Source organism: Pinus tabuliformis, chromosome J (genome assembly GCF_031772625.1).
Source record: "Pinus tabuliformis cultivar Carrire ecotype Pingquan chromosome J, CPIR1, whole genome shotgun sequence".
Lineage (NCBI taxonomy): Eukaryota > Viridiplantae > Streptophyta > Pinopsida > Pinales > Pinaceae > Pinus > Pinus tabuliformis.
In genome coordinates this window covers 640,485,774-640,511,652 of record NC_142295.1, presented here as the reverse complement: position 1 = coordinate 640,511,652, position 25,879 = coordinate 640,485,774, and the positions used below count along the sequence as shown (strand labels likewise).

Here is a 25,879-nt window from a genome sequence, read left to right as displayed (position 1 = left end):
GAGGAGACCTCAAGTCATTTTCACCATTAACTCATGTCACATCTCTCTCTCCTCTTGTGATTGGGTACGCATTTTTGGGCAGCTTCTCTCTCCACACGTGCTAAGGAAAGGAGAGTCATTTTCTATTTCAGCGTTGACCAGGTTTGACTGGAAATATCAGAGGTTGTTTTTCGGTTGCGTTGACCAAGCATTGACTTGTTTTGCTGCGATTTTGGGTGGAGGAATTCTGTTCTAGCAGGCTGCAGATCGGGGCATAAGAATCGAGGCAATTTGACCTCCTGTTTGACCAGCATTGACTGTACTAGGGCTGGCCGCAGGGTTGACTTTCGTTGCCCAGTTTTGACTGGACTTTTTCGGACTGCTTTGGTCTGATTAGACTTGCTGTTGGAGGCCAAATTTGACTAGGTTTCACAAAGCTGATTTGAGGAAGAATTTTTCCATGTTGACCAGCATTGACTTTTCTAGTTAGGGCTCTTTTGCTACTATCATAAATTATCAGATTTGTTTATTGTACTATCTCTCTCTTTGTTGAACTATTGAAAAATATAAGAAGAATTGATCAAGGGTTTCACCACATTGGGGTTTGTCCATCGCTGGTGCCAAATCTTGTGTCCTCTTGTCTTGGCTTGTCTTCTATTGTTTATGTTGATGTTCTATCTGCATTTTACTATCATGTTGATGTGATTGCTAAACTGGATATTGATATTGGGCTAATAAAGAAATTGAATTAAAATTGCTCTAAAGCATAGAACATACCATTGTTACCTAAAATTAACAGTTGGCCTGTGACCTAGGGGTGTTTTTCTTTCCTACCACTTTATGATTTTATGGGTTTGTAGGCATAATAACTCATATTAGGACTCATATATATTAGAAAGATGTCATTTGAATCTCTCAACATCACTCACTTAGCATTTCAACCTCCTTGGAGAGACTTGCACTTGTTCTTTTCTTTGATCATTGGATGCATTTTGATATTTGGAGCTCATTTTTGGACATCTTTTGAGCTATTCTTGGCATAATGGATGGAATTTCTTGCTAAATTATCTTGTAAGTGCTTTATTGTTGAAGATCTTTGTTATATAAAAAAATTAATTAATGATTAGTTATTAGGCAAAGGGCATGATCAAAGATCATGCCCATTCACCAAGAGGCACCCAAGGCAGTATAAAGCCAGGGGCCTCCCACAAATTCCAATCATCTTCTATCTTTTAATAATAAAAAAATGAATTTGTTGAATAAGATGAGTTATTTGTGCCATCTGGTATCGGAGCAGTTCATTCTTGGTCTGGAGCTACACAATCCGATTTCATTTTGGTCACAGTTCCATTGTTGTTGTCAACTTCCCTATCATCTACCATCCCCACACTGTTTGATAGCCCCACTTCTTTCATTGTTCCTGTCCAACGTCCAACACTTACCACTCATCTTTTCCTGTCCAGCCATCCGCTCGTTTGTTCCACCATCCAACCACCTCCATTCCGTAGCCACCTCGACACCGCCTTTGACTCCACCTCTTGTCAAACTGATTTGTGCCCCGTCTTCACCGTCGTCTACCTGTGCCCCCGCTCTTCCACCACGTCCCCTTATCTGTCATTCATTCGGCCTTGTTCCCTATTGTCCGTCCAACACATAGTGTCCGTCCAGCACACCGTTTTTATAACATCCAGCACATAGTTAGAATACTTTATAAAGAAAATATATATAATTTAATTAATTAATTTAATTTAATTATTAATTAAAAAATATATATATATAGATATATATATGTTATATAATTAACTTAATTAATTTAATTTAATTATTACTTAAAAAAACTATATGTTATATAATTAAATTAGTTAATTTAATTTAAATATTTTTAATTATAAAGAAAAAATTCAAATTAAAAGTTGGTAGACAAATATACACCCCCACAAACCTGTTCAATGTCGTCAATAACAATGACCGATTTCAGGAAAAAACTGATTGATCTTGAGAATAGGATTACTAGCCACTCCGATGATTTCAACCAAAAATTAGTCGATCTCGAAAGTAAGGTTACCGGACATTCTGACGATATCAAGAAGCTTCAGCAACGACAAATCGGATGGAACAACAGCTCGGGCAAAACCATATCAAATCCTAAATAAATCATAATCAAACAATGACAATGTTAATTGTTAAACATTTTGTGTGACAGGATGAAGGTTACTCCCGAACAACTACTCCAAGATGATGGAGGTAATCAACAGCACAATTCATCAAATTCAACAAATTCAGCAAATTCTCATGAAAAAGCGGAGTCTCCAAAAAAATCATCCATGCACCATCAAGGAAATAGTAACTCGACTTTTTCAAATAAGCAACTCTGGAATACATTCACCAATCAATACCCTCTCTTCGCTCCACTGTTAGCAACGTATCAACGAAGAGCAAAAATCGAGCTACCCAAATTTGATGGTAACGAAAAATGTAGTGTTGCGTGGCTGAATAAAGCAAAAGAATATTTCGAGATTTACGATATTGACAATGATGACGAAAAGATTAGACACGCTTCCATGAAAATGGAAGGCCAAGCATCTAATTGGCAAATGTGGTGGAAGAAGACGATCATTGCCATCAGTTGGAGAAAATTTAATGATAAATTCTTTAAAAGATTCCAAGGTGTAAAGAAAGAAGAGTTATTTTCAACACTCATCAAATTGCGACAAAAAGGAAATGTGGATGAGTACACTCGAGGATGGGAGACCTTAGCAACATGAGTACCTGGGTTATCAGAATCTCGTCTAATTCAATCATACATCTTTGGACTTAAAACTCATCTATGAGTAGAACTTGAGCTTCATGACATTACATCAATAGAAGTAGCAAGACAAAAAGCAAAAGTTGTTGAAAAGAAATTTGAACAGATACTGTGGTCAAAACCGGAAAAAGTATATTCGAGACGAAGAATGCCCCAGTCTGTGAATACAATAATACAAGATATGTTCCACCACATCTTCGTGAAGGCGAAAAATCTAACATGGAAATGCAAAGGATAAAAGAAGGCAAATGCAAATGTTGTGGCGAGAAGTGGGACCCTAAACATAGGTGTGCTAAAGGAAAAGAATCGAAGAACCTATATAACTGTGAAGCAACTAATGATTCAAACAATGATGAATCAGACATAGAAGGAATAGAAGATGTCCCAAAATTCTCTCCAGAATTAGATGACAGAAATATTCCACAAGTGTCACTATCAGCTATGATAGGTATATCACAACACCAGAGTTTAAAATTAAAAGGACATATAAAGAAGAACAACGTAGTGGTTCTCATCGACTCCAATAGCACCCACAATTTTTTAGATGCAACCGTGGCAAAGAGACTCAACATTTTCTCATTCCCCTTGCCCAAGATGAAGGTGATGGTAGCCGACGGTAAGAAGATTGAAAAGGCAGGGAAATGCCATAAGGTCAAATTGCAAATTTAAGACTTTAATTTAGAATCCCCGTTCTTCACAGTACCATTAGGAGTAGATGTGGTCTTAGGCATCCAATGGCTACGACCCCTAGGGACTTACTCTGCCAACCATCAAGAGCAGTTCATAAGCTTTAACTAGGAAGGGCTGAGGTATAAGTTATACGGATTCCAAGCACCAAAGAATCAAATCGTGTCATCAACCCAGGTGATGAAGATAATTCGAAAAGCAGCACCAGCTTATGTAGTACAATGTCACCAATTAGAAATGTTATCCGCAAACATGATCAGTGAAGAGTCACCAAAAGTACAAGAGCTAATTTAGAAGCATGAAAAGGTATTCCAAGACCTGCCAATGGAAATACCTCCTAACAGGGAAATCAAGCATGCAATAGAAGTCAAAGTAAGATCAGACCCCGTCAACATCAAGCCGTATCGATATCCACACCACCAAAAGACTGAAATTGAGAGATTAATCCTAGGCCTTTTAAAATGTGGGATTATCTCGAAAAGTAAGAGTTTGTATGTTGCTCCAGTGGTATTGGTAAGGAAGACAGATGGATCATTCAGGCTATGCATTGATTATAGAGGATTAAACAAAATAACAATTAAAAACAAATTCCCAATTCCCTTTATCGACAAAATGTTGGATGAACTACATCGCGCAAAATACTTCTCAAAATTGGACTTAAGATCGGGCTATTACCAAATCATAATCAAGTTGGAAGACATATCAAAAACGGTGTTCCGAACACACGAAGGTCACTACGAATTTAAAGTAATGCCCTTTGGGTTAACCAATGCACCAGCAACATTCCAAGCCACTATGAACGAGTTATTATGTCCATATCTTAGGAAGTTTGTATTAGTATTCTTGGATGATATTTTAATTTACAGTAAACTTGGAAGGAGCACCTACAACATCTGCATAAAGTTATTACACTAGTGAAAGAGCATTAGTTCTACGCCAAGAAATTCAAATGCACCTTTGGGAAGCAAGAAGTAGAATATCTCAAACACATAATATCCCATGAACGAGTAAAAGTGGACCCTAATAAAATCAAAGCTATAAAGGAATGGACCAAACCAGTTACTATATCCAAGCTAAGAGGGTTCTTAGGATTGACTGGATATTACTGAAGATTTATTAAAAACTATGCACATATAATTCCACCTCTAACAAACCTTTTAAAGAAGAATCCATTTCAATGGAATGAGGAAGCAGGAAGGTGTTTTGAAGAATTGAAGTTACGTCTAACGCCCCGGTATTGGCAACGCCAGATTTCTCTAAACCATTTATCATTGAGTGTGATGCTTTCGGGTTCGGTATAGGTGCAGTGTTAATGCAAGAGGGGCATCCAATAGCTTTTGAAAGCAGGAAGCTCAATAAAAGAGAACGTCTTAAGCCCACATACAACAAGGAAATGCTCGCTATTATGCACGCACTAGCTAAGTGGAGACAATATCTTTTGGGAAGTAAGTTCTCCATTCGAACAGACCATAACAGTGTCCAGCACCTCCTTCAACAAAAAACACTTTCCAAAGAAGAAAAAAATGGATTGAAAAAATTGTCGCCTTTGACATGGAGATACTACATAAAAGGGGAAAAGACAATGTAGTAGCAAATTCCCTATCTAGGAAGGACGAAAAACTAGCATTACTTGTAGTCTTGATTGTTGTTCCATAATGACTTAATGAGATTCGAAGTGAGTATGCCAAGGATCAAGAAATAACTGCGATAATCAATAACCTTCCAGACAACTCAAAATTTGAATGGAAGAATGATATTCTATGGTACAGAGGAAGAATCTATCTGAATTCAAACTCCAAGTTTAAATCCAAGATACTCAAGGAGTCACATAATTCACTGTCAGCCGGACATGTAGGATTCTTTAAAACTTACTACAGTGCACGTCAATCATCCTTTTGGAAGGGGATGAGTCACGATATTTAGAAATATGTAGCGGAATGTGACACATATCAAAGAAATAAAAGTGAAAATATTATGACACCTAAATTACTTCACCCCTTAAACATTCCGAATCAGAAATGGGAAGAAATATCAATGGACTTTACTAAGGGATTACCTGTATCTGAAGGCAAGGATAAGATTTTCGTAGTAGTCGACAGACTCACCAAATATGCTCACTTTATTGCAATGAAGAAATCAGACTTAGCGAAACAAATCGCAGAGATATTTTACAAAAACATTTATAAATTACACGGTTTTTCGAAAGTTATTGTGAGTGATAGAGATGCCAAATTTAAGGGTAATTTTTGGAAAGAATTGTTCAACCATATAGGAACCTACCTAAATATGAGTTCTACTTACCACCCTCAAACAGATGGACAAACGGAGGTTGTCAATAAATGTTTGGAAGCCTACCTACGTTGTTACACTACAGAAAAACAAAATAAGTGGGCTCAATGGTTACATCTAGCTAAATGGTGGTATAATTCTACTTATCATACGTCAGCAAAAATAGACTCCATTTCAAGCTTTGTATGGGTACGAACCTCCAAAATGGAAGGATCTAGCTATCATCTAGACAAATCTACTAGTTGTTAAAAACCAACTAGAAGAAACCCAACAAATCGTCCAAACCCTAAAAAAAAAAATTAAATAATGCAAGAAACCGTGTGAAGCAACAAGCTGACCAAAACAGAACCGAAAGAGAATTTGAAGTTGGAGAATGGGTATTTGTCAAGCTCTAGCCATACAAACAGTTGTCCTTGAAACAAAAAGGAAAAAATAAATTAGCACCAAAGTTCTATGGACCATACCAGATCAACAAAAAGATAAGACAAGTTGCATATAGTTTAAGCCTTCCGGATAAAAGTAGAGTTCACAACGTCTTCCATGTATCCTACCTTAAAAGGGCACTAGGCAACCATCAATCAGCACAAATAACACTTCCATCCTTAGATGATGAAGGAAGGGTCATTTTAGAACTAGAAGGTATCATATCCATCAGGGAAAAGAAGTTTTGATCTCGTGTAATCAAGGAATACTTGATCAAGTGGAAGGACTTACCAGAAGAAGAAGCTTCTTCGGAGACTGAACCATTTCGTCAACAACATCCGTCGTTACGTATGCTTTGAGGACAAAGCATTTTTTGAGAGGAAGGCAATGTTATACAAAAAAAATTAATTAATTAGTAGTTATTAGGCAAAGGGCATGATCTTTGATCATGCCCATTCACCAAGAGGCACCCAAGGCAGTATAAAGCCAGAGGCCCCCACAAATTGTAATCATCTTCTATCTTTTAATAATAATAAATATGAATTCGCTGAATAAGATGAGTTAATTGTGCCAATCTTTCTTTTCATGCCTAATGTATGGAATGAGTAACTCTAATCTATGCTAAATTGTGCCCTAAATTTTGATCAGTATCTATTCAATGCTCGTTAGAAGAAAATTGCATGCATTATTCATACATTGTTATTTTTTTATTGATTTGGTAGCATCAGAGAGGTGTTCTAGTCTCGATTTGTGTATAAGAGGCTAAGGAACACGAGATCTCCATAACCCATAAGAGGTTTCGTGAGATAAGCTTGTAAAACACCTTAATTAAATTAATTAGTCATCATTTAAATATTTCCTAAGTCTAACTTAGGAAAAGTGGCTTATTAAAGTGAATTAATTAAGGAGTTCAACTTATACTCTAGAGACTTCCAGAAAATGACTTGGATCAAGTCTAAGATGATCTAAGTCATTGATAAGGATCTAATTGTGGTTGTTGAAGCTCTAGCGAGAGATTATAAGAGCAAGTTGATGAGATGGAGAAAGACACAAGAGGAAGAGCGAGTTATCTTGGCAGATCAAGCTACCCAGTTGCAGTGATTCAGCAAGGGAAAAAGATCGAGCCAGAGAGAGAGCATCGAAGAGAGGGAGCAACAAATAATTTAGGTGGAGGATTCCAGAGAATTTCCCAATGGTTTTCCAGTACCAGAGAAAACTGAAAAGGAAGACTGAAATTATTTTGCAAAGAGGGCATGCAATCAGTGCGAGCAACCAAAAACCCCAATGCAAGTGCCAAGAGAGAGGTCATTTCAGTTACTAGATGCCGGAAAAATCATCCGAGAGGTAGAGCAAATTTTTCCAGAGGTAGAGAGAGGTAGGGTGGCTCATCTGGAGCCAACTAGGAAGCAATGCGAAATGTTCCAGGCCAGTAGTGCGCATTTATGGTGAGGGATGCAAGCAAGCCAATGGGAGACCCAGTTAATTTGTAGAGGGAGAAAAATATCCCCATATATTTTTCCAGTGTATTTGCCGAAGGATTGCCAGTTTGGCATCCAGAATATTGTCCTACCACAATATGTTGCATAATAATAAAATAAACCCTCATTTGTTGCACTGGTTTTCGCTTCGAGGTTTCTCCATGGACTTTTTAGTCCAAAAATATTAGTGTCGATTTTTATGTGTGTGCATCTATTTCTCAGTTCCTGACTTCATTTTCTGATGCGTATTTTTATGGTGAAGATTGCAATTGTGAATTATTTGTTAGTTGTCATAAACAATTAAATTGCCAACAATTAGGAGAATAATATCCAGTAATTGCAATCAAGGAATTTTCGCATACATGACAATGTAAGATTTATCCTAGTGATGAAACTCTTTGAAGCTCTTCCCATAAACTCCATTATTCCTTTAGTGGGTAAATGTTTGAAATTTGTGCTAGGGCATCAAATTCCAACCTCCTAAAGAGCATTATTGGCATATCTTTGGTATCCATGACTCCATCTACCCAAGGGGCAAGGCACTAATCCAAGTCTTTGGTGATCAATCTAAATTTTATCCATTTCCTCTCTTTAAAATTCGAGTCCCTTCAAGGATAGAGGAGAAACTAGGGCTTGCTGCAAATTTCTAGAAAAGAGGGTTTTTCAAGGTTTGAGAGCTTAAACATCAAGTTGACTTGGTTTGCCACAATCGCTCAATTTGGTGGCATCCACTCAAATTTCATACATAAAATCTCTTGCCCTAGGTATTTTCCCTAAAAGGGAAACCCTAGTCTTCATTCTCTCAACTTAAGGACTTCCTTGAGGGTTTTATGAACTTTGGATTAACTTATTTTCATTATAAGAAACCCTTTCCTTTTGGCCTTGACCTTGACAACACCTATTATCATCGAAAACCTCAAACCCTAGGTCTTAAGCCTTGTTTTTTTAGGGATTTTCTTTGAGATTGTTTTGCTTCTTTGAAGCCTTGAACCATTACTATGTCTCTCTCTCTTGAATGAGCTCTAGTTAGATCACCATGTATGTTATCCATACCATTACCATTTTAGGTGATCTCTCTCCCACTAGGACTCCTCCCATCGGTGAAAATCCATAAAGAGTAGGGGGTTATGGCTGAGGTGACATTGGGCCTCTACCCCATTGTTATCTCATTGTCTAGTTTATACCTTGTAAGGTTTCCCTCTCCAAGGCCTAGTAGATTTTGTGGCATCAGGCTCGTTGCCCTAACTTAGGCGACTTACTACTCTTCTCAATGGCACCCTACTCAACTCCCCTCATCCCTAGCTTTCACGCCCTCTCCCTTTCAGCCCCATACTACCCCCCTTTCCCTTCCCAATCTCATTATAAACCTTTTACAACATTGCCAACAAACACCATAGTCTCTCCAAGTGGACATAGTAGCAACAACAATATTAAGTGTTAACAAAAAAGCATGCAACAAACTATGGGTCAATGAGGGCTTATGTAAAAACACATAGCAATAGAAGGAAGAGTGGCAACATAGTACAAAAAGTAATCTATAAGAGAAAGTCATATAATGAGTGAAACACTAACCAATAATTGGTCATCAGCAATAGAAAACACCATGAATAGCAAGGGAATGGCAATAGTGATCAACCATGTTATTAACGCACCACAATCACTAAGTTGTTACACACTATTTTGGCTTCTCCCCCAAGTTTCTCCTACTTTGTAGAATAAATCCAAACCTATTGGTGATAATGGATAGCCCAAAAAACTCACATTTCCTAATCCCACTTGATCCCTCCTCCACTATAGAATCTAATATCTCAAAAATTAAAAACATGCAAGATGAGAAGAGGTCTCAGCAAGCATCTTCAAATAGAAGGCGATAACACTTAATTCTTTGATGCAAATGGTTCAAAAGAAGGAAACCACCCTCCATCCCATGCCTCACCTTGGCTCAATGAATTGGAATAAATGGTCTAGGCCTAGACTATAGAGGAATGCATTCAACAAGCCAAGGAGCTCAATCTTAAGGTGTGTGGACTCTCCGCCCCCACCCCTACCTCCTCTTCAAACACCTTGTACAATTGCCATGATACCCTTAATCTAAAGGATATCTACATTTAGCAAGCTTGAAAGGGCACCATTTGGACACCACTCCTTTGCTTTAGGACACAATAGGATGGTCTCAAGACCCTCCAAGACAAGAGACTATTCACCTCCCTCCCACACAAGCTCTTTCTTGATGTTGACCTCACCAAATCCTAATATCTTGAATTCAAACATTCTAAGGAACAAGTTTTGGCAATGAGGAAGTAGAGAAAAAGGGAGCTCTAAGTCTCGACATTTTGTTTCCACGGCCCAATCTTTATGAGGTCCACTTGTATAAATTTCACCCCTATGAGACGCAAGGCATAGGTTGAATGAACATATACAAGATCCTCAGCCTTCTGCAATCCCAACCTATTGCACTTTACAGAGCTTTTATTTTTCTTTTAATGAAGCTAGCTTAGGAGAGAAATAAACACTACGAAAAATGTTTAATTAAGCAATTTTGGGCGATAGAAGGGACCCACCCCCTTCTTGGCCACTTGAGCGGGCTCAAAACAGCCACTTAACTCATCAAAATACCACAGTTTTCGGTCGAAACCAATGTTATCAAAACCGAACCGGTCATTGAACCGAAAAACCTGGTGGACCGAGAACCGATCAGAACTGGAAATAACAAACTCAACCAAAAAAAAAAAAACGATTTACCCAAAACACATAAAATATTCATATTTTAAAGAAAAATCATATATATTCATGTACATCCATATGAATCCAAACCATTTATACACAAATATGCAAAAGTTCTCATTTATATAGCAAGTAATAGTGCATATAACCAAAATAGCACTTATTGCAAAACATCGTTGAACAAAAAATGTTACAAACATCAAGGAGCATGCTCTAAAAGAGCCTTTATATTCCAAAATAACATGCTAGATCATAGTATTATACTGCATCCTACAATGTGACAAGCTACAGCTATAGAAAATCAATGATCAAATGAGGATGAGAGTGACGATTCTGATGATGATTAATGATTAATATTTAGAGGGTAAATCAAGGAAATTTCAGACTTGGATGCTACTCTGTTATGAATATAATTCATAACAAGAAAATAAATGTAAATATTAAATAGTCAAATATTGATTATGTTAAGTAGTCATTAAGTTAAGTGAAAAGGCATGTCTAAAAGACATGCCCAGTCATGAAAGGACACCTGCTCTAAATGGTGATGAGCTTGATCATTGATCATGTTAACTAGTGATATTTAGTAAGTCATTACAAGGATATACTCATATCCACTCATATCCTTGTAGCATGTTGAGTTTTAGACATTGGAGGCCATTTAGAGCTTCATTGACAATGTATTTTGTTTCAAATAGGTATTGCACCCAATGCCATTTTAATATAATCACCCTTGTATGGTATATACATTAGCATATTTTTGCATATTTTGTCTCTAATGTTAGGAATCATGAATCAAAATCTTTCAAATATTTTTTCATTAAAATTTTAATATTTTATGTATTGTTGAGTAAAGCAAGTATAACATTAAAAACAATTAGATTTTGAGTTGAGTCCAAGCAGGGCCTCAACGATTTTGAGCTGAGTCCAAGCAGGCCCTCAATGATTTTGAGGCTAGGTCCAAGTTTTAAAACATTTATGCACACACACAATGTCTCCATTTAAATAGTCTCCTGTATATATAGCTCGGGTGGTTGGGAGAGTTATCCTACCCACCCAAGTTCAAATCCTACATGTGACATGTTGAGCTCATAATGAGTATTATCCTTGTAATGGCTTCGAGCCTTCTTGTTTGATAGTCCCTCGAGGGCCAAAACATGTATATTCTTCATATGGAATATAGAGATATTTCTCATAGAATATATGTGTGTGTGTGGGAGAGAGGTAATAATATAATTTCTTTTATTAAATAATATATATATATAGATATATCAGTGAAACATGACTCGTCAATTAATCACGAGTAATCGCGAGTCGGAATCTACTCGCCCTCCAAATGATCTGATCCAAATCTTTACGAGTCAAACTCGCGTTGACCAAGTTTGACTCGTGGTCAACGCGAGTTTGCCGATTAATGCCGATTCTTGCGATTGATTCCTGATTTATTCAATTTCCGCCTTGACTCGACGAGCACGCGTTTTTAAAATTTAGGTATGTCGCATTGCTAAAAACTAAACGTCAATCGTTCCAAAATTTATTAATCAACTCCGCAACTTGTACGTCGAGACCTTCAAGCCCACAACTCATACGCCGAGACTTTCAGTAATCAGTCACTAATTCACTACTCACTATTACACAGTCCAGACTCCATATCAGGCAACCACCAACGTGAGCCTAAGTCCAGACTCCATATCAGGCAGTGGCCAACATGTGCATTGTGCTCTGTCCAGACTCCATATCAGCCCTAGGGCAGTCGCGCATCACCTTCAGTGTGTGTTACAGTGTTACCTTCAAACTTAGCCGCTTCAACAGCGTTACCTTCAAGCTTAGCCGCTTCACTGTTCAACAATCGAGGTACATTGGCACTTAGCTTAAATAATAGGTATATTACTATATTGAAGTGTCAATGTCGTTTTCAATGGCAAGTTTCAAGTTTCACTGTTCAGCAATCGAATGTTCAAAAAATATTGTGGATTTCACCGTGCCATTGAAGTTTCAAGTTTCACTAGAGCATCCTTTAGTTATGACTTTTCAACCCTATAAATGGGGCTTAAATAGATTTTTAAAATGCACAAAGAAATGGTTTCATACCAACCACCGAGCATTCCTTCCTTGGTCAATGTCTTGCCAACTCCAAAGGCTTTAACCATGCATTCACAACTTTGGGTATTTTTGTTCTTCCAAAATCTATTATTGATGTATTGGTTCAGTTTTCATATGCTAAATGAACTTGCAAATTCAATATTACAATGCAATATGAATATATGTTGATAGTATCTCCTTTAGGTAGCATTTCCTCGTATATACCTAATTGTGTTTCAAGGTCATATGATATATTAGGTCGAAATGTGCTTGTGTTGTTGGACAGAGTCCTCTTTGATCCTTAACAAAATCTCATATCCTTTAAAACCAACCCTCTTTTCTACAAAGTTATATATGGCATTTTTTATTTTAATTTTTTTGTCTTTTACAGGAGCCAAATTAAACAGAAGGCACAACTCCAAATCTTAACAGAAGCCACAATTTAAACACAAGTCCAAAACAACAACAATGCCGACGGAGAAGGACTTTGCTTGGGCTTATTGTGACAAGATCCCTGAAGACGCCAAGCTCCTTTGTAAATTTTGCAAAACGAAATGTAGTGGAGGAATTTATAGATTCAAGTTCCACCTTGCACAAATATTTGGCCATGATATAGGTTTCTGCAGCAAGGTTGATGAAAATGTCAAACACCAAGCAACCATGGCCATCAATATGTTGCGTCAGCATAATGCCAAGAAAGCAAAGCAAAATAGGGAAATAGGAACTCTTGGAGTTGACGGTTTTTCTTCCACTACCCACTAGTCATCTCCCTCTGTTGAATCCTCAATGTCGTTCCCAAGTTTCCCACACATGCCTCCCAGTCCAAGTCAAACTCAAGGCCAAATGAATCCTCCTTCCTTCAACACTGGAGGTGGAAACATAAACACCTCTTTTGCTCCCCGCACAAAACCCAGTTCCCAACCTACCTTAGATGCCACTGGTTGGAAAAAAAAATATCCATAGTTAGGCAAGGAAGGCCATTGCTAACTTTTGGTACTATTCTGGAATACCTTTCCACCGTGTCAAAAGTCCTTATTGGCAAGATATGATTGATGCATTTGTTGTTGCAAGTCCAGGGTTCAAAGCCCTTTCATCAAAGAGCCTTAGGACAGATTTGTTGTTAGAGAGTGTTGAAGATGTCATGGGTATAAATAGGGTGCACCATCATGAGTGATGGATGGACAGGTCAAAGGAATAGAACTTTAATAAATTTCCTTGTATCTTGTCCAGCAGACATAATGTTTCTCAAATCAGTGGATGCTTCAGACAAGATTAAGACTACCCAACTTTTTTGTGAAATAATGGAGGAAGTCATTCAAGAAGTGGGAGAAGAACTTGTACAAATTGTCACTAACAATGCAGCTAATTATATGGCTGCTGGTAGACTTTTTGAGATTAGGCACCCCACTATTTTATGGATCTCTTGTGTTGCCCATTGCATAGATTTAATGCTTAAGGACATTGGTAAGCTTCATTGGATACATGAGGTTGTAGAGAAGGAAAAATCCATAACCAAATACCTATACAACCACACTATTGGCCTAAACACCATGAGAAAAATACACTGAAGGTAAAGAAATTGTTTGACCTGCAGTGACTAGATTTGCAACAAATTTCATATCTTTGCAATCGGTGGTTGAGCAAAAGATAAATCTGAAGAGTATGTTCTTAGGACTTGAGTGGATGCCATCTAAACATTCCAAGGTCCTTGAAGGCATTGAAATTGTTGCACTTGTGTTTAATGACGATTTCTGAAAAGATGTCAAAGAGATTATTGTTGTGACGGAGTCCCTTGTTAGAGTTCTCAGGTACTTCAAGTCTTAACTTTTTCATTTTTAAAATTTCATTTCCAGCTTTTTTATTTTCAATGTTTCATATTTCTTTAAATTTGAAAGCTTGAACTTTCAGGATGGTTGATGGTGACAAGCCCGCCATGGGTTACATTTATGAGGCAATGGATCTCGTAAAGGAGGCCATCAAAAGAAGGTATGGGGATCAGGAGGCAAAATATATGCCTCTTTGGGACATTATTGATTCACGTTGGGATAGGCAATTGCATTCCCCCTTACATGCTGCTGGGTACTTCTTAAACCCATAATATTTTTATGAAAAGAGCAAATTTAATGAGGATGGGGAGGTTGGCAAAGGACTTATGACATGCATGGAAAGGTGCTTCCCTGATCCAGAATTTCAAAGCTGTGTCTTTTCCCAACTACAAGATTATAGGGCGCCATCTACGTTGTTTGCCTATACCAATGCTATACGAGAAAGGTCTAAGATGTTGCCAGGTACCCTTTGAGGCTTGAAGGCTTCATCAATTCATTAAATTTGTTTAAACTTTATTTTGTATGTTAAATGTTTTATTAAATTTTGTTGTCTTTTTAAGTTTTTACTATTTAGTATTTAGTACTTCTACTCACAAACCCTTGCCACTTGCTAGGTCTTTGGTGGCAAAACTTTGGTAGTGATACGACAGATTTGAAGAGATTTGCCATTCAAATCTTAAACCAAGCATGCAGTGCTTCAGGTTGTGAGCACAACTGGAGCATGTTTGAGAAAATACATTCTAAGAAGCGCAACCGATTGACACAAAAACGCTTAAATGACCTTGTATTTGTCCATTACAATCTACGACTTCGCAACAAGCAAATACTAGGTGAGAGCTTGAATTTGAAGGTTTCATAATCTAATTTGTACTTTAAAGTTCAAAGTCAAACTTCAATTCACATTTCAATGTCTCACAATAATGACAAGTTTGGATCATTCATCAATCAACCTTGAAGAGATAGATTTGCAAACTACAAATGCAGCAGAATGGGTCCAATTAGAGGAGGCTCCTCTTTTAAGCCTACATGACTTGGAGAACTTTGAGAGTCAAGCAAGCGAAGGAGTGGGAGGAATCGCTTCTAGTTCTCACTCTTAAGAGTCTTAGACTCTTAGTTACTGATTTTTTTCCAATTAGTATGCAGTTTTTTGTAAACTTTTAGAAGCATATGCTTCTGGTTCTATGTAGTCACTGGTTAGGAGTCAAGACTCAGTACTTTGGATCATGTTTGGACTCATAACATATATGAGATACTTATTCATTCATGATATTTTGGACATCTATTGATATTATGCATTGTTTGGACATGGCTTTACCGAATATTAATGCAAAAATGTTTTTTTTAATTCAATATATGTGTATATTTTTATTTATTGAATTCACCAATTTTTTGCAAATTTTTCCCCGATGCGATTAAAACTCTTCGCTCTTTTGCCTCGCCGATTTATTGCTGATTCCGAGTCTGGTAACATTGATATATATATATATATATATATATATATATATATATATATTAAAAAAACCTTAATTATTATCTTTTTAAGTTTTCATGTTAATTTTACACTTATCATGTGTATATTTTTATGTTTAAGTTTAATAAATGCGATCTCATTTGTATTTCTGATTTTTATAGGAAAAAACACATGCACAATTCAATTTTACTTGTGCATGAGATTTGATACAATTCAATTTTTTCGAAAAAGAAAATCAACAAACAGAGTGACTAATGTTATTCTCATGAAGAACAGAGTGCACGCTGCAAACCAGCCAAAATCCACAGAAACGAGACTTTACCAGTCATAGCCTCAGCAGATTCAAAATGCAGCGACAACGAGGCCAGTCGTTTTGTAAAAGCGGCTGCCCTCTGCATGTCATGTTGTCTTCCCTGGCATAACATTATTTGCAGTGCTTCTGCAAGTGTTTCGCAGTGATTGTCCCTGGAAGCAGACACCACGAAGTCAAAATATTTTTCCTTGCACTGCTAAGAATTCTAGGCAGCTATTTGAGGAAAATTATTTCTCTTAAAATGGCTTCAAAGTAGAACCTTTCAGGTTCCCAGTCAAGAAGTAAATTATATAATTGTACAAAGAACTCTCGAAGATCTATATTTAATGCATCAAGGTTGCTTCGAACAATTTTGAATGCCACAATGCAGCATCTTAGGCGTTCAGGAACTGTCAGCATTAATTGAAGACAAGTTCCGCTTCTAGTATTCAATGTGCTATCTGCAGCTGCAAGTTTTTGGAGATGTGCCAACAGATCTCCCATAAAATCAACATTGATCAAATGCGAAAATTTTCCTAACCCATCCAAGCAAGGCACAAGAAGTGGTCTTAGTCCAAACCCATGATGCATGCGGACACCATTTGTTGGGTTGATACGCCTGAGAATATGGAAATAAACAGTTAAATTACTTAAAACGCTATTTCATTGTATATTATTAAGAATTCTATCCCAGAATTCTCATGCATATAATAAATCATGTAATCTTGCTTGTAGTACACTGACCTATCTAGCTGTGGGTCCAAACTGCATTTCAGAATACGAAAATAAGTCTCAAACACAGCAGCAAGGGTCTGTGTCTGCATTCTTCTGCATTCTGAAGGATCCGGAGCCGAAGAGGCTGCTTTAAAATCTTCCTCAACCTTCATCAGATAGACATATGAGATAAAACATATACCAAAAGATGAACATGGGAAACTGATGACAATTCACACTTCTACAGAGTTATAAAGTTACAATTGAAAAGTAGGCCTATAAAATCCAACACAGAACTGAGTCCATAACCAAACCTCTTCTCTCAACCTTGCAGCCAACTGGTGCTTCTTCACTTTGTTCTCACTCTTTTCTGGTCCACTTGGCTTGAGGTCATTATTTTTGTTTTTCTGTCTATAGCGATTCTTACCATCTGATTTTGACTCATTATGTCTGCTGAGATCTTCATAAAAGGAAAGTGATAAAAAAACCTGAAGAGAAGTTTACACAGAAAACTATCAAATACAAGACATCAAAATAGATTAAATTCGGAAACCAAGAACAGTTAACCAGCTACCACAACGTTGTATTATACATGAGCCAACTGTCATAATATTCACCAACCATGAACATTTCATATAACAGCAAGCAATCATCAATCTGGATTATCCGATAATAAATCTCTGCATGTTCAAAAGAAATATTGTTTGTAAGGCAATAGATGCAAGACACTATGTTAAAAACTGCGCAAGAAGTTCTCCTATAACTTGGTTGAAATTGTCTCCTTCCCTGTGTTGAAGAATCTAGGGCAAATTAAGGTAACAAGATTATTCTCGACATGATAACTATATGTGAGGTATTTTTATCTTTTCCTTAATAGTACAATCTTCTCTTGATATTATTAGAGTGTGTCTTCTTAGTTCATCAAACAGTTACCAAAAACAAAAGAGACAAGAACACAAAAGTTGGCTTTCTGCCAGGACCAAAACCTCTAGCTCTTTGATAGGAAAACCTGCACAAAATTCTTTTTATAGAGATTCCAATTGACGAATACCAAGACCATGACCCTTGACAAGGACACTTGACACAAGTTTACCTTCAAGACACTTGTCACTATCTCTTGCACTCTTCAACCTTCATATCACAGCCTTCCTTCTTCGCACTGTATCACTTCATTCCTTCTCCTTCGCACTATTATGGCACTGTCACTTAAAGACTCTCGGTCTCTTTTCTTTGCAACCCTGAACACAGTCTTTGTCTTCCACTGATCTCTTCCTTCGGTCCACAAGAGTCTCTCTAACTTCGGTCTCTTTCTATCACAGTTACACACTTGATGTAGCCCTTAACTGAATTTTCACTGTCCTAGAACAGTCTTCGGTCCTTCGCTAATATGACAGAGATGAGACAGACTTAGTCTGAAATCATTTGACACATTTACGCACTTGTAGTAGCCTTCCTTCCTCACTGTATTACCCTTATCTCTTTTCTCTGAGATCTGTATTGTTTCAGATCAGATGTGTCCAAGATGCTTGTTGTTGTGAGGTCAAGTCACTCTTTATATAATGACTTATGCTTTCTATCTAGGCCGCCATGAGATCCTGGAGATAAGCCGACTTTTCCTTAAGGAGAATATTGTCTTTCTTTTAGCCGACTGCAAGAGGGATAGTGGCAATGTCTTGGAGTGCAACTTTTACATAAATGACATGTCTTCTACATGTGTAACATGACTTCTTAATTATATTTATGACAAGACAACAAATTCCTAAAGACATCAAGAAGAAGTCTTTAACCTATGAAAAACAATTCTTGCTCATGAAACCCATGATGCAAGGAATACATTCGTTTCTTCTTTATATAAAATCATAATTACAAGTCATTATGAAGACCAAACCTAGTTACACTTTCTTCAACACCCCCTCTTAACTAGGGAGATATTCATGATGGTACTTGGTCATTCTCAATCTGAAGAATTTCTCATAAGAAGAATCAGATTGGTAACCCATCTGTATAGCATCATAGTAACCAATATTGTTTCCACAGCAAGGCCTTGACTGGCAGCTCTCTCTCTCTCATCAAATCAAAGCACAATGTTGGCGAGACCAATAACTATATACACCTTCATCATTGTCTCTCAAGGTTCATACTGACCCGGGTGTTCACTGAGTATGACCTTCTAGGACTATTCTTATCTTGCGTTCCCAGCCCTCAAAGAATATCGGTCCTCTTGCCTACTCTTATCTTGGATGCCCTACACATCCTCAAAGAGCATCGAATGCCAGATGATTACCCAATCCCCCATTCTTTCTTCCCAAGTGAAGACAAGAATGTTGTGTCTATATCTCCCTCTCAACTAGGGAAGATACGCCCATTCCTGTAAAGCAATGTACCCAATTACCTTCTGACCAGGACCTTGCCCAAGCTCCCTCTTAATTAGGGACTTGTCAGAGCTCCCTCTTAACCAGGGACTCTCCTTTTCATCAACAGCTTCTTCTTCGTGGGTCCTTCAGCTGCTTGATCAATTTCCATCCTTGATGTCATGAAATTCAGTCGAGCTTCTTCCTTGTAGGGCATTAGCCATCGATCACTTTCCTTCTTGGTTCATCATGTCATTCCTTTCTTCATGGAAAGTGGCCTTCTTGATACATATCTGGAACCTTCGTCATATGGCTACTTCTTCCTCATCATGTTTCTTTCAGGAATTTCCATCCACCACATGAATGCTAGTTGTACTTGTACTTACAACTCTTGTTCTAGTAGCCCTGCATGAACTCATCCAGATATTATTCAAGAAATCAAAACATAACATTAAATCAAATAGTACCTTATGAGATGGCTCTTCATCATGACATCTTCCTGTAGGTATCAGCATCCTGCATACATGTTGACACATCTCCCAAAGATATCCATTGTCAAGGGTCTCCATATTTTTCAGACTTTCATCAGAGTCTTCATATCTTTCCGAGAGATTTCCTAGTCAAATCTTCTTGGTCTTTTGGATGTTGATTGCCTTTATCAGGGTTTCATATCTCACGATCTCTTCCTTCCTCACTCATTCCATTCCCAGGAGCTTTCAATCAGAGTTCCTTAATCATAGTCAACCACCTCATACTTCATATGAGGACATATTATGTTGATTTCATATAGTGTGACTTATGCCTTACTGCATCCTTTCAGAGCAGGAGATCCTTTTTCTCTTGATCATGCTTCTCAAGATAGAAGTAGTGATCCATGTTACCTGCAACCATACAACATGACTTTATAATATTAAATACAAGCATACATACCTCATTTTACCTTTAGGTCATCTAGGCTTCTTTCAGCAGCTTCCTTGATTGAAAAGATCTTCAATCCCTTGATCTGCTTCATCATACCATCATCCCATGAATTCCATAACTTGGAATTCCTGATGAAACACTTGCTTCCTCTCTTGAGGATCTTGCATATCCCCATCGACAAATGTTTCCTTTTGACTTGATGTGATGACCCTTGTCCTAGATGACTTCATCCTTTTCTTCAATGTCCAATGAGGTTCCCAAGAGCTATATCCTTCATGTTTGACTGCCATGGATTTTGTCCTTCATGATTCCCATGGTGATGTCACGAGCTCTTGTTACTAATGCTTCCATGATGCCACAATGCATCTTATTATCATGGTCATATCAAAATATTGAGGAGCTTATGATAAGACCCTTTTGAGGGGTACCATCTCAATCATAGTAGAGATTTGTTACTCCCTCTTTCCTTAGCCCTTTTCTTCAGCTTCCTCCATCCTTCCAGTGATATGAGCTTTCTTTCCACAATCTTTACATAGCATTGAATCTTAGCTATATTGTTTTGTCTTGTTTGAGGACCAAACTTCCCTTTCCCTTCTGCAAATGTTTGAGCCTTTTAACCTTCAACACTTTTGCCCTCAACTTGTTTTTTTTTATCTAGCATAGAGACCACAAGTTGTCAAATGAGGCAACCTTCTTGCCTATGGACATTTGTTACCTTGCTTATCAGTTATAACAATGATGATTATCTTCTTATCACCTCGCCTAGATCTCCCAATTGAGATCTCATGAATATATTCCTTCATTCTTTGATACCTTCAATCAGGTCCAACTAATATGACCTTCTTTACTGCATTTTCCGAGAATATATCTTCTAGCATTTCATATATCTCTTTTTATGTCTCCTCTCCTGCTATATAGGGATGGAAGGACATTTGACTGATTTCATAAGAATCCCTTGATCCTTTTACATGCACTCAAGCAATGCTTGATCTTTAGAGACTTTTCCATAGACATCAATGACTTCTCTTCTGGGGACTATATCTATCCTCCTCTCTCATGCAAGGAATTTTTGATGACCCAACCAGTTTATAGATCTCCTTGCAAACGCAAAGTCATTTAACCAAACTTGATTATAGAATGAAAGATACTTACTTGGCAAGACAAGATAGAATCTTCACCTTGATCACGTTGAAGATGCATTGATGCTTCCTTCAGGTGATCTTCGAGTTGATGTGATTGTATTGTAGATCCTTGCTTGAGTTTCCTAGCATGAACAACTGAAATCCCCTTTTAAAGATCTCTTTTGAGAAATTTAGCACCAAGCACCGAAACTGCTCCAGACTATAAGTTATTGAGATCACGAAAATTGCCTTCTCTTCTTTTGACTGTGATGTGAGTTATGAGCACTAGGTAAACTATCTGAGCCGTGAATGATTTGTGGAAGGTACCAGGACTGTGGGTAGTATGTTACTTGATTGGAACCCGAGATTGTAGTCATATCACCAATTATGAACTTTAGATAAGGATCAAATCAGTCTCACTGTAGTACTTATCCTGAATTGTCTTGTTGTTGTAGACTATCTCCTTGATTATATATATAGACAAAAACACTTGCCATTGTAGATTTTTGTTATGGATTGATTCTTCGATCTTTCATGTAGGTTTTTGAAACACAAAGCCTTTCAACTTGCTTTGATGTCCTTCTTGAAACTTGATCCTTGAATGTCTCTTTTATGCCCTTCCTTTGACTTCAGTACCTTAGCTCTGATACAATGTTGAAGAATCTAGGGCAAATTAAGTTAACAAGATTCTTCTTGCCATGATAACTATATGTGAGGCATTTTTAACTTTTCCTTAATAGCACAATCTTCTCTTGATATTATTAGAGTGTGTCTTCTTAGTTCATCAAACAGTTACCAAAAACAAAAGAGACAAGAACACAAAAGTTGGCTTTCTGCCAAGGCCAAAACCTCTAGCTCTTTGATAGGAAAACTTGCACAAAATTCTTTTTATAGAGATTCCAATTGACGAATACCAAGACCATGACCCTTGACAAGGACACTTGACACAAGTTTACCTTCAAGACACTTGTCACTATCTCTTACACTCTATGACCTTCATATCACAGCCTTCCTTCTTCGCACTGTATCACTTCATTCCTTCTCCTTTGCACTATTATGGCACTGTCACTTAGAGAGTCTCGATCTCTTTTCTTTGCAACCCTGGACACAGTCTTCGTCTTCCATTGATCTCTTCCTTTGGTTCACAAGAGCCTCTCTAACTTCGGTCTCTTTCTATCATAGTTACACACTTGATGTAGCCCTTAACTGAATTGTCACTGTCCTAGAACAGTCTTCGGTCCTTCACTAATATGACAGAGATGAGACAGACTTAGTCTGAAATCATTTGAGACATTTACGCACTTGTAGTAGCCTTCCTTCCTCACTGTATTACCCTTATCTCTTTTCTCTGACATCCATATTGTTTCAGAGCAGATGTGTACGAGATGCTTGTTGTTGTGAGGTCAAGTCACTCTTTATATAATGACTTATGCTTGCTATCCAGGGTGACATGAGATCCTGGAGATAAGCCGACTTTTCCTTAAGGTGAATATTGTCTTTCTTTTAGCCGACTGCAAGAGGGATAGTGGCAATGTCTTGGAGTGCAACTTTTACATAAATGACATGTCTTCTACATGTGTAACATGACTTCATGACTTCTTAATTATATTTATGACAAGACAACAAATTCCTAAAGGCATCAAGAAGAAGTCTTTGACCTATGAAAAACAATTCTTGCTCATGAAACCCATGATGCTAGGAATACATTCTTTTATTCTTTATATAAAATTATAATTACAAGTCATTATGAAGACGAACCTAGTTACAATTTCTTCAACACCCTGAAGATAATGTCCGATACTACAAATACAACCAGCCCAAGCCACTTGCAATTTGAGATTAGATAATAAAAAATTAAGCAAAGTTAAATCTTTGAGATCTAATGAGAAAATATCAAATCAAACTCGTTAGTCACCAAAAGCAACCAAGTGAAGACATATGATGCAAAACAGAGCCAATTTGTAAATATGTTAGGATCAAATTAACAAGATGGTTAAAAGAGGGGATACCTCAAAAAAGGCACCTAACCCAAGTGTGAAACAATGATGATGGAAGTTCCACAACAAACCCACAATAAAAAATTTAATTGTGAAATGGACTTTAAGGAAAAGATAGCAGCATCAATTGCTGGGCTAAATAGGTTTCCATCATGCTAGGATTGTAACAAAATCAATCCCCAATCATAGCAATATTTAGAAAGCGTAAGGCATGGATGATAATGGCAACTGCTAAAGGAAAGAAAACAAAAGATAATTAAGTATGAAGAACATATACTGCAGAATCGACAATGAAAAACCCAGCAATCCAGTATCAAGTTCAAGGCTAAGCAAACGCCTATTTGTAACACTCCACCAATACCCATGATGATCATCAACTTCAACTACAAGAAATTCTTTCTATATTTAGCCATAAACTGCTACATGCAAAAATGAGGCAAATTACTGGACCCTGACATTTGGGCATCTATTAATGATGTCATGGCTGTAGAAGGACATGTTATCTACCATGATTGGTGAGTGATAGCCATATTATCTTCGGTAGAAAGTCGATATTTATATACCCATATGAGCCTCTCTTGTCTACCATTTCCCTTATCGGATACCTGAGATGAGAGTACAGGCTTTTAAAAACTCTGCAAAAGACACCACTATTCCAAAAGATGATTCAAACTTTGTATAGGGTAAATGGAACTGCAGAATATTTGGTGTGGTAGATTGCCATTCTGAAAGCATCATAAAACTATCTGAGGCATGGCTGACACTCTCTGTTGCACAATTCATCTATATCTGGTTGCTCTCTCTTTCAATGTTCCATAGATTTTGGTATTGTCTCATAGTGACCTAGTATATCTCAATCAAAAAGGTACAAAATCTTGAAAGATTTGTGACAATTTAACTCTAGCCTGATACATGATTACTTTGTTTGAATACCTTACAGTGTCCGCATAATTTCTCAACTTGTCTCATTGACAACTTATCACCTCATATGAAAGAAAAACTTAATGTTAGAGGGATATATACAAAACAGCAATGTCTAGATCTGTCAAGGATATAAACGCATTTCCACATACATCAATGGTGTCAGGATGAAGACGACAATGATTGTGCTTTACAAAATCTGCTATCAATTGAACAGCCTCTACTGTGGCTTCACCACGATGCTTCCCCTCATTCAAAAACACTGATCTTATGGCAGCACAACTCAGTCTCCTGCACAGTTAGTTGTGTGACAAGTTATTTAAAAAGTCTGAAAAATAAACCAAAAGAAAATTGTACCCTACACTACTGTATGTACAGAAAAAATGTATTCAACATAGACAGAAGCAATATATCTTGTAATATAGAAATATAGAGTAAAGAGATAAACCTGTTTAAATCCTCAATGGAGCTCATGTGCGGGATAACTGCACCTAACAAGCTGTCCCGATAATTAAAGTGTGGAATTGCTTCCAGTAAAATACACATACATCGAACAGCAATTTGGTGCAAGGAAGAACCCTTTCCTAAAGTTATCAGCTTCTGTAGAAATGTCTGTTCATTACCAACAATGGCACATGAATCAATCAATGTTGCATGCAATTTAATGACTTGGATATATGAAGTACTTCAACAGATTTATCATTCAAGTGACAAAAGACCATTGACACCATATGCAACTGTATGAAAAGAAGAAATACGGTATACATGTTCAACCTGAAATTTTGGTAAAGCATAGAAATTCTTTTGCAGGCAAACAGGATCCTAAAATTTGATTACTATGTTAGGAAGTGATTTAGGATTAAAAAAAAAAAAATAGAATGCATAGATTCCAAGGAGGTTCTGCTAGAGAGCCCTCATAGCCTCCTAAGTTAGTCTATCTTGCTTAAACTAAAGTAAAGTGATTCAATATTTGTAATATTATCAATATTTGGGATATGGGATCAAGCCAAAATCAATCGACAAAGAATTACAGATATGCAGAAACATAAAAGATCTCCTACATGGACATTCCTCTTGTTGGTCTGTTTGAAATCCTCTAAGGCAGTGACTTAGGAAAAGTCAAAGAAATTTATGCATCTTGGTCCCATAATGATCAATAAATCTTGCACACATCATCACAGAGTCCACTAGATTGTACTGAAAATATTAGTAGGCGTAATCCAGTTTCATAGTTTTTAAGCATTTAACACTTACATTAACAAGAGAGTCTACAGTAAATACTAGAAACAGTGACCCACTGAAACAAAATCACTTTCACAAGTGGTGGTTAATGAAAAGGCTCAACCAGTGTTGCAAAAATCGCAATTTTTTGAGTTTGGCGATATTATCGCCCGATTTTTATGCTAATTTTTTTTTCACCAAAAATCGCGATAACTCGAAAAATCGCGATTTTTTGGGGAAAAATCTTCTGAAAGAAAAAAAAAAATAAAAATAAATAAATAAATTCTCTGATTTTTTGATGAGGAGGAGGAGGAGGTGACACAATCTTCCCAGGCTACCCCTGTCACCAGTAGAGGACGTGGTCTACCTCCTGTAGCTCCTAGTTCTTCAGCGTCTAGAGCACAGCAAAGTCCACTGCCAACTCCACCAGCATCTACATCTAGAGGGCAGAGGAAATAGTAGTATTAGACTTTAGTTATTTGGTTCATTTGATTGTATATGACATTATGACTCATCATATGAGATACATTATTATATTTTTTGTTGATATTTTGAGGCTGAGTTGGGACTCAGGAGTCA

The 25,879-nt window shown here is 37.2% G+C and overlaps 1 protein-coding gene across 1 annotated transcript in view; it reads right to left on the bottom strand.

Moving 5' to 3' along the window:
* Window positions 1–25,879, bottom strand: part of LOC149228557 (nucleolar complex-associated protein 3-like) — a 214,261-nt gene that overhangs the window by 102,688 nt on the left and 85,694 nt on the right. Inside the window, exons 4-9 of the mRNA XM_089380803.1 lie at window positions 24,528–24,691; window positions 24,232–24,370; window positions 17,083–17,256; window positions 16,799–16,935; window positions 16,335–16,673; window positions 16,085–16,227 (exon numbers count right to left, since the gene is read on the bottom strand). Of these exons, the coding sequence (XP_089236929.1) occupies window positions 16,085–16,227; window positions 16,335–16,673; window positions 16,799–16,935; window positions 17,083–17,256; window positions 24,232–24,370; window positions 24,528–24,691 (1,096 nt within the window). The remainder of the gene's footprint in view (window positions 1–16,084; window positions 16,228–16,334; window positions 16,674–16,798; window positions 16,936–17,082; window positions 17,257–24,231; window positions 24,371–24,527; window positions 24,692–25,879) is intronic.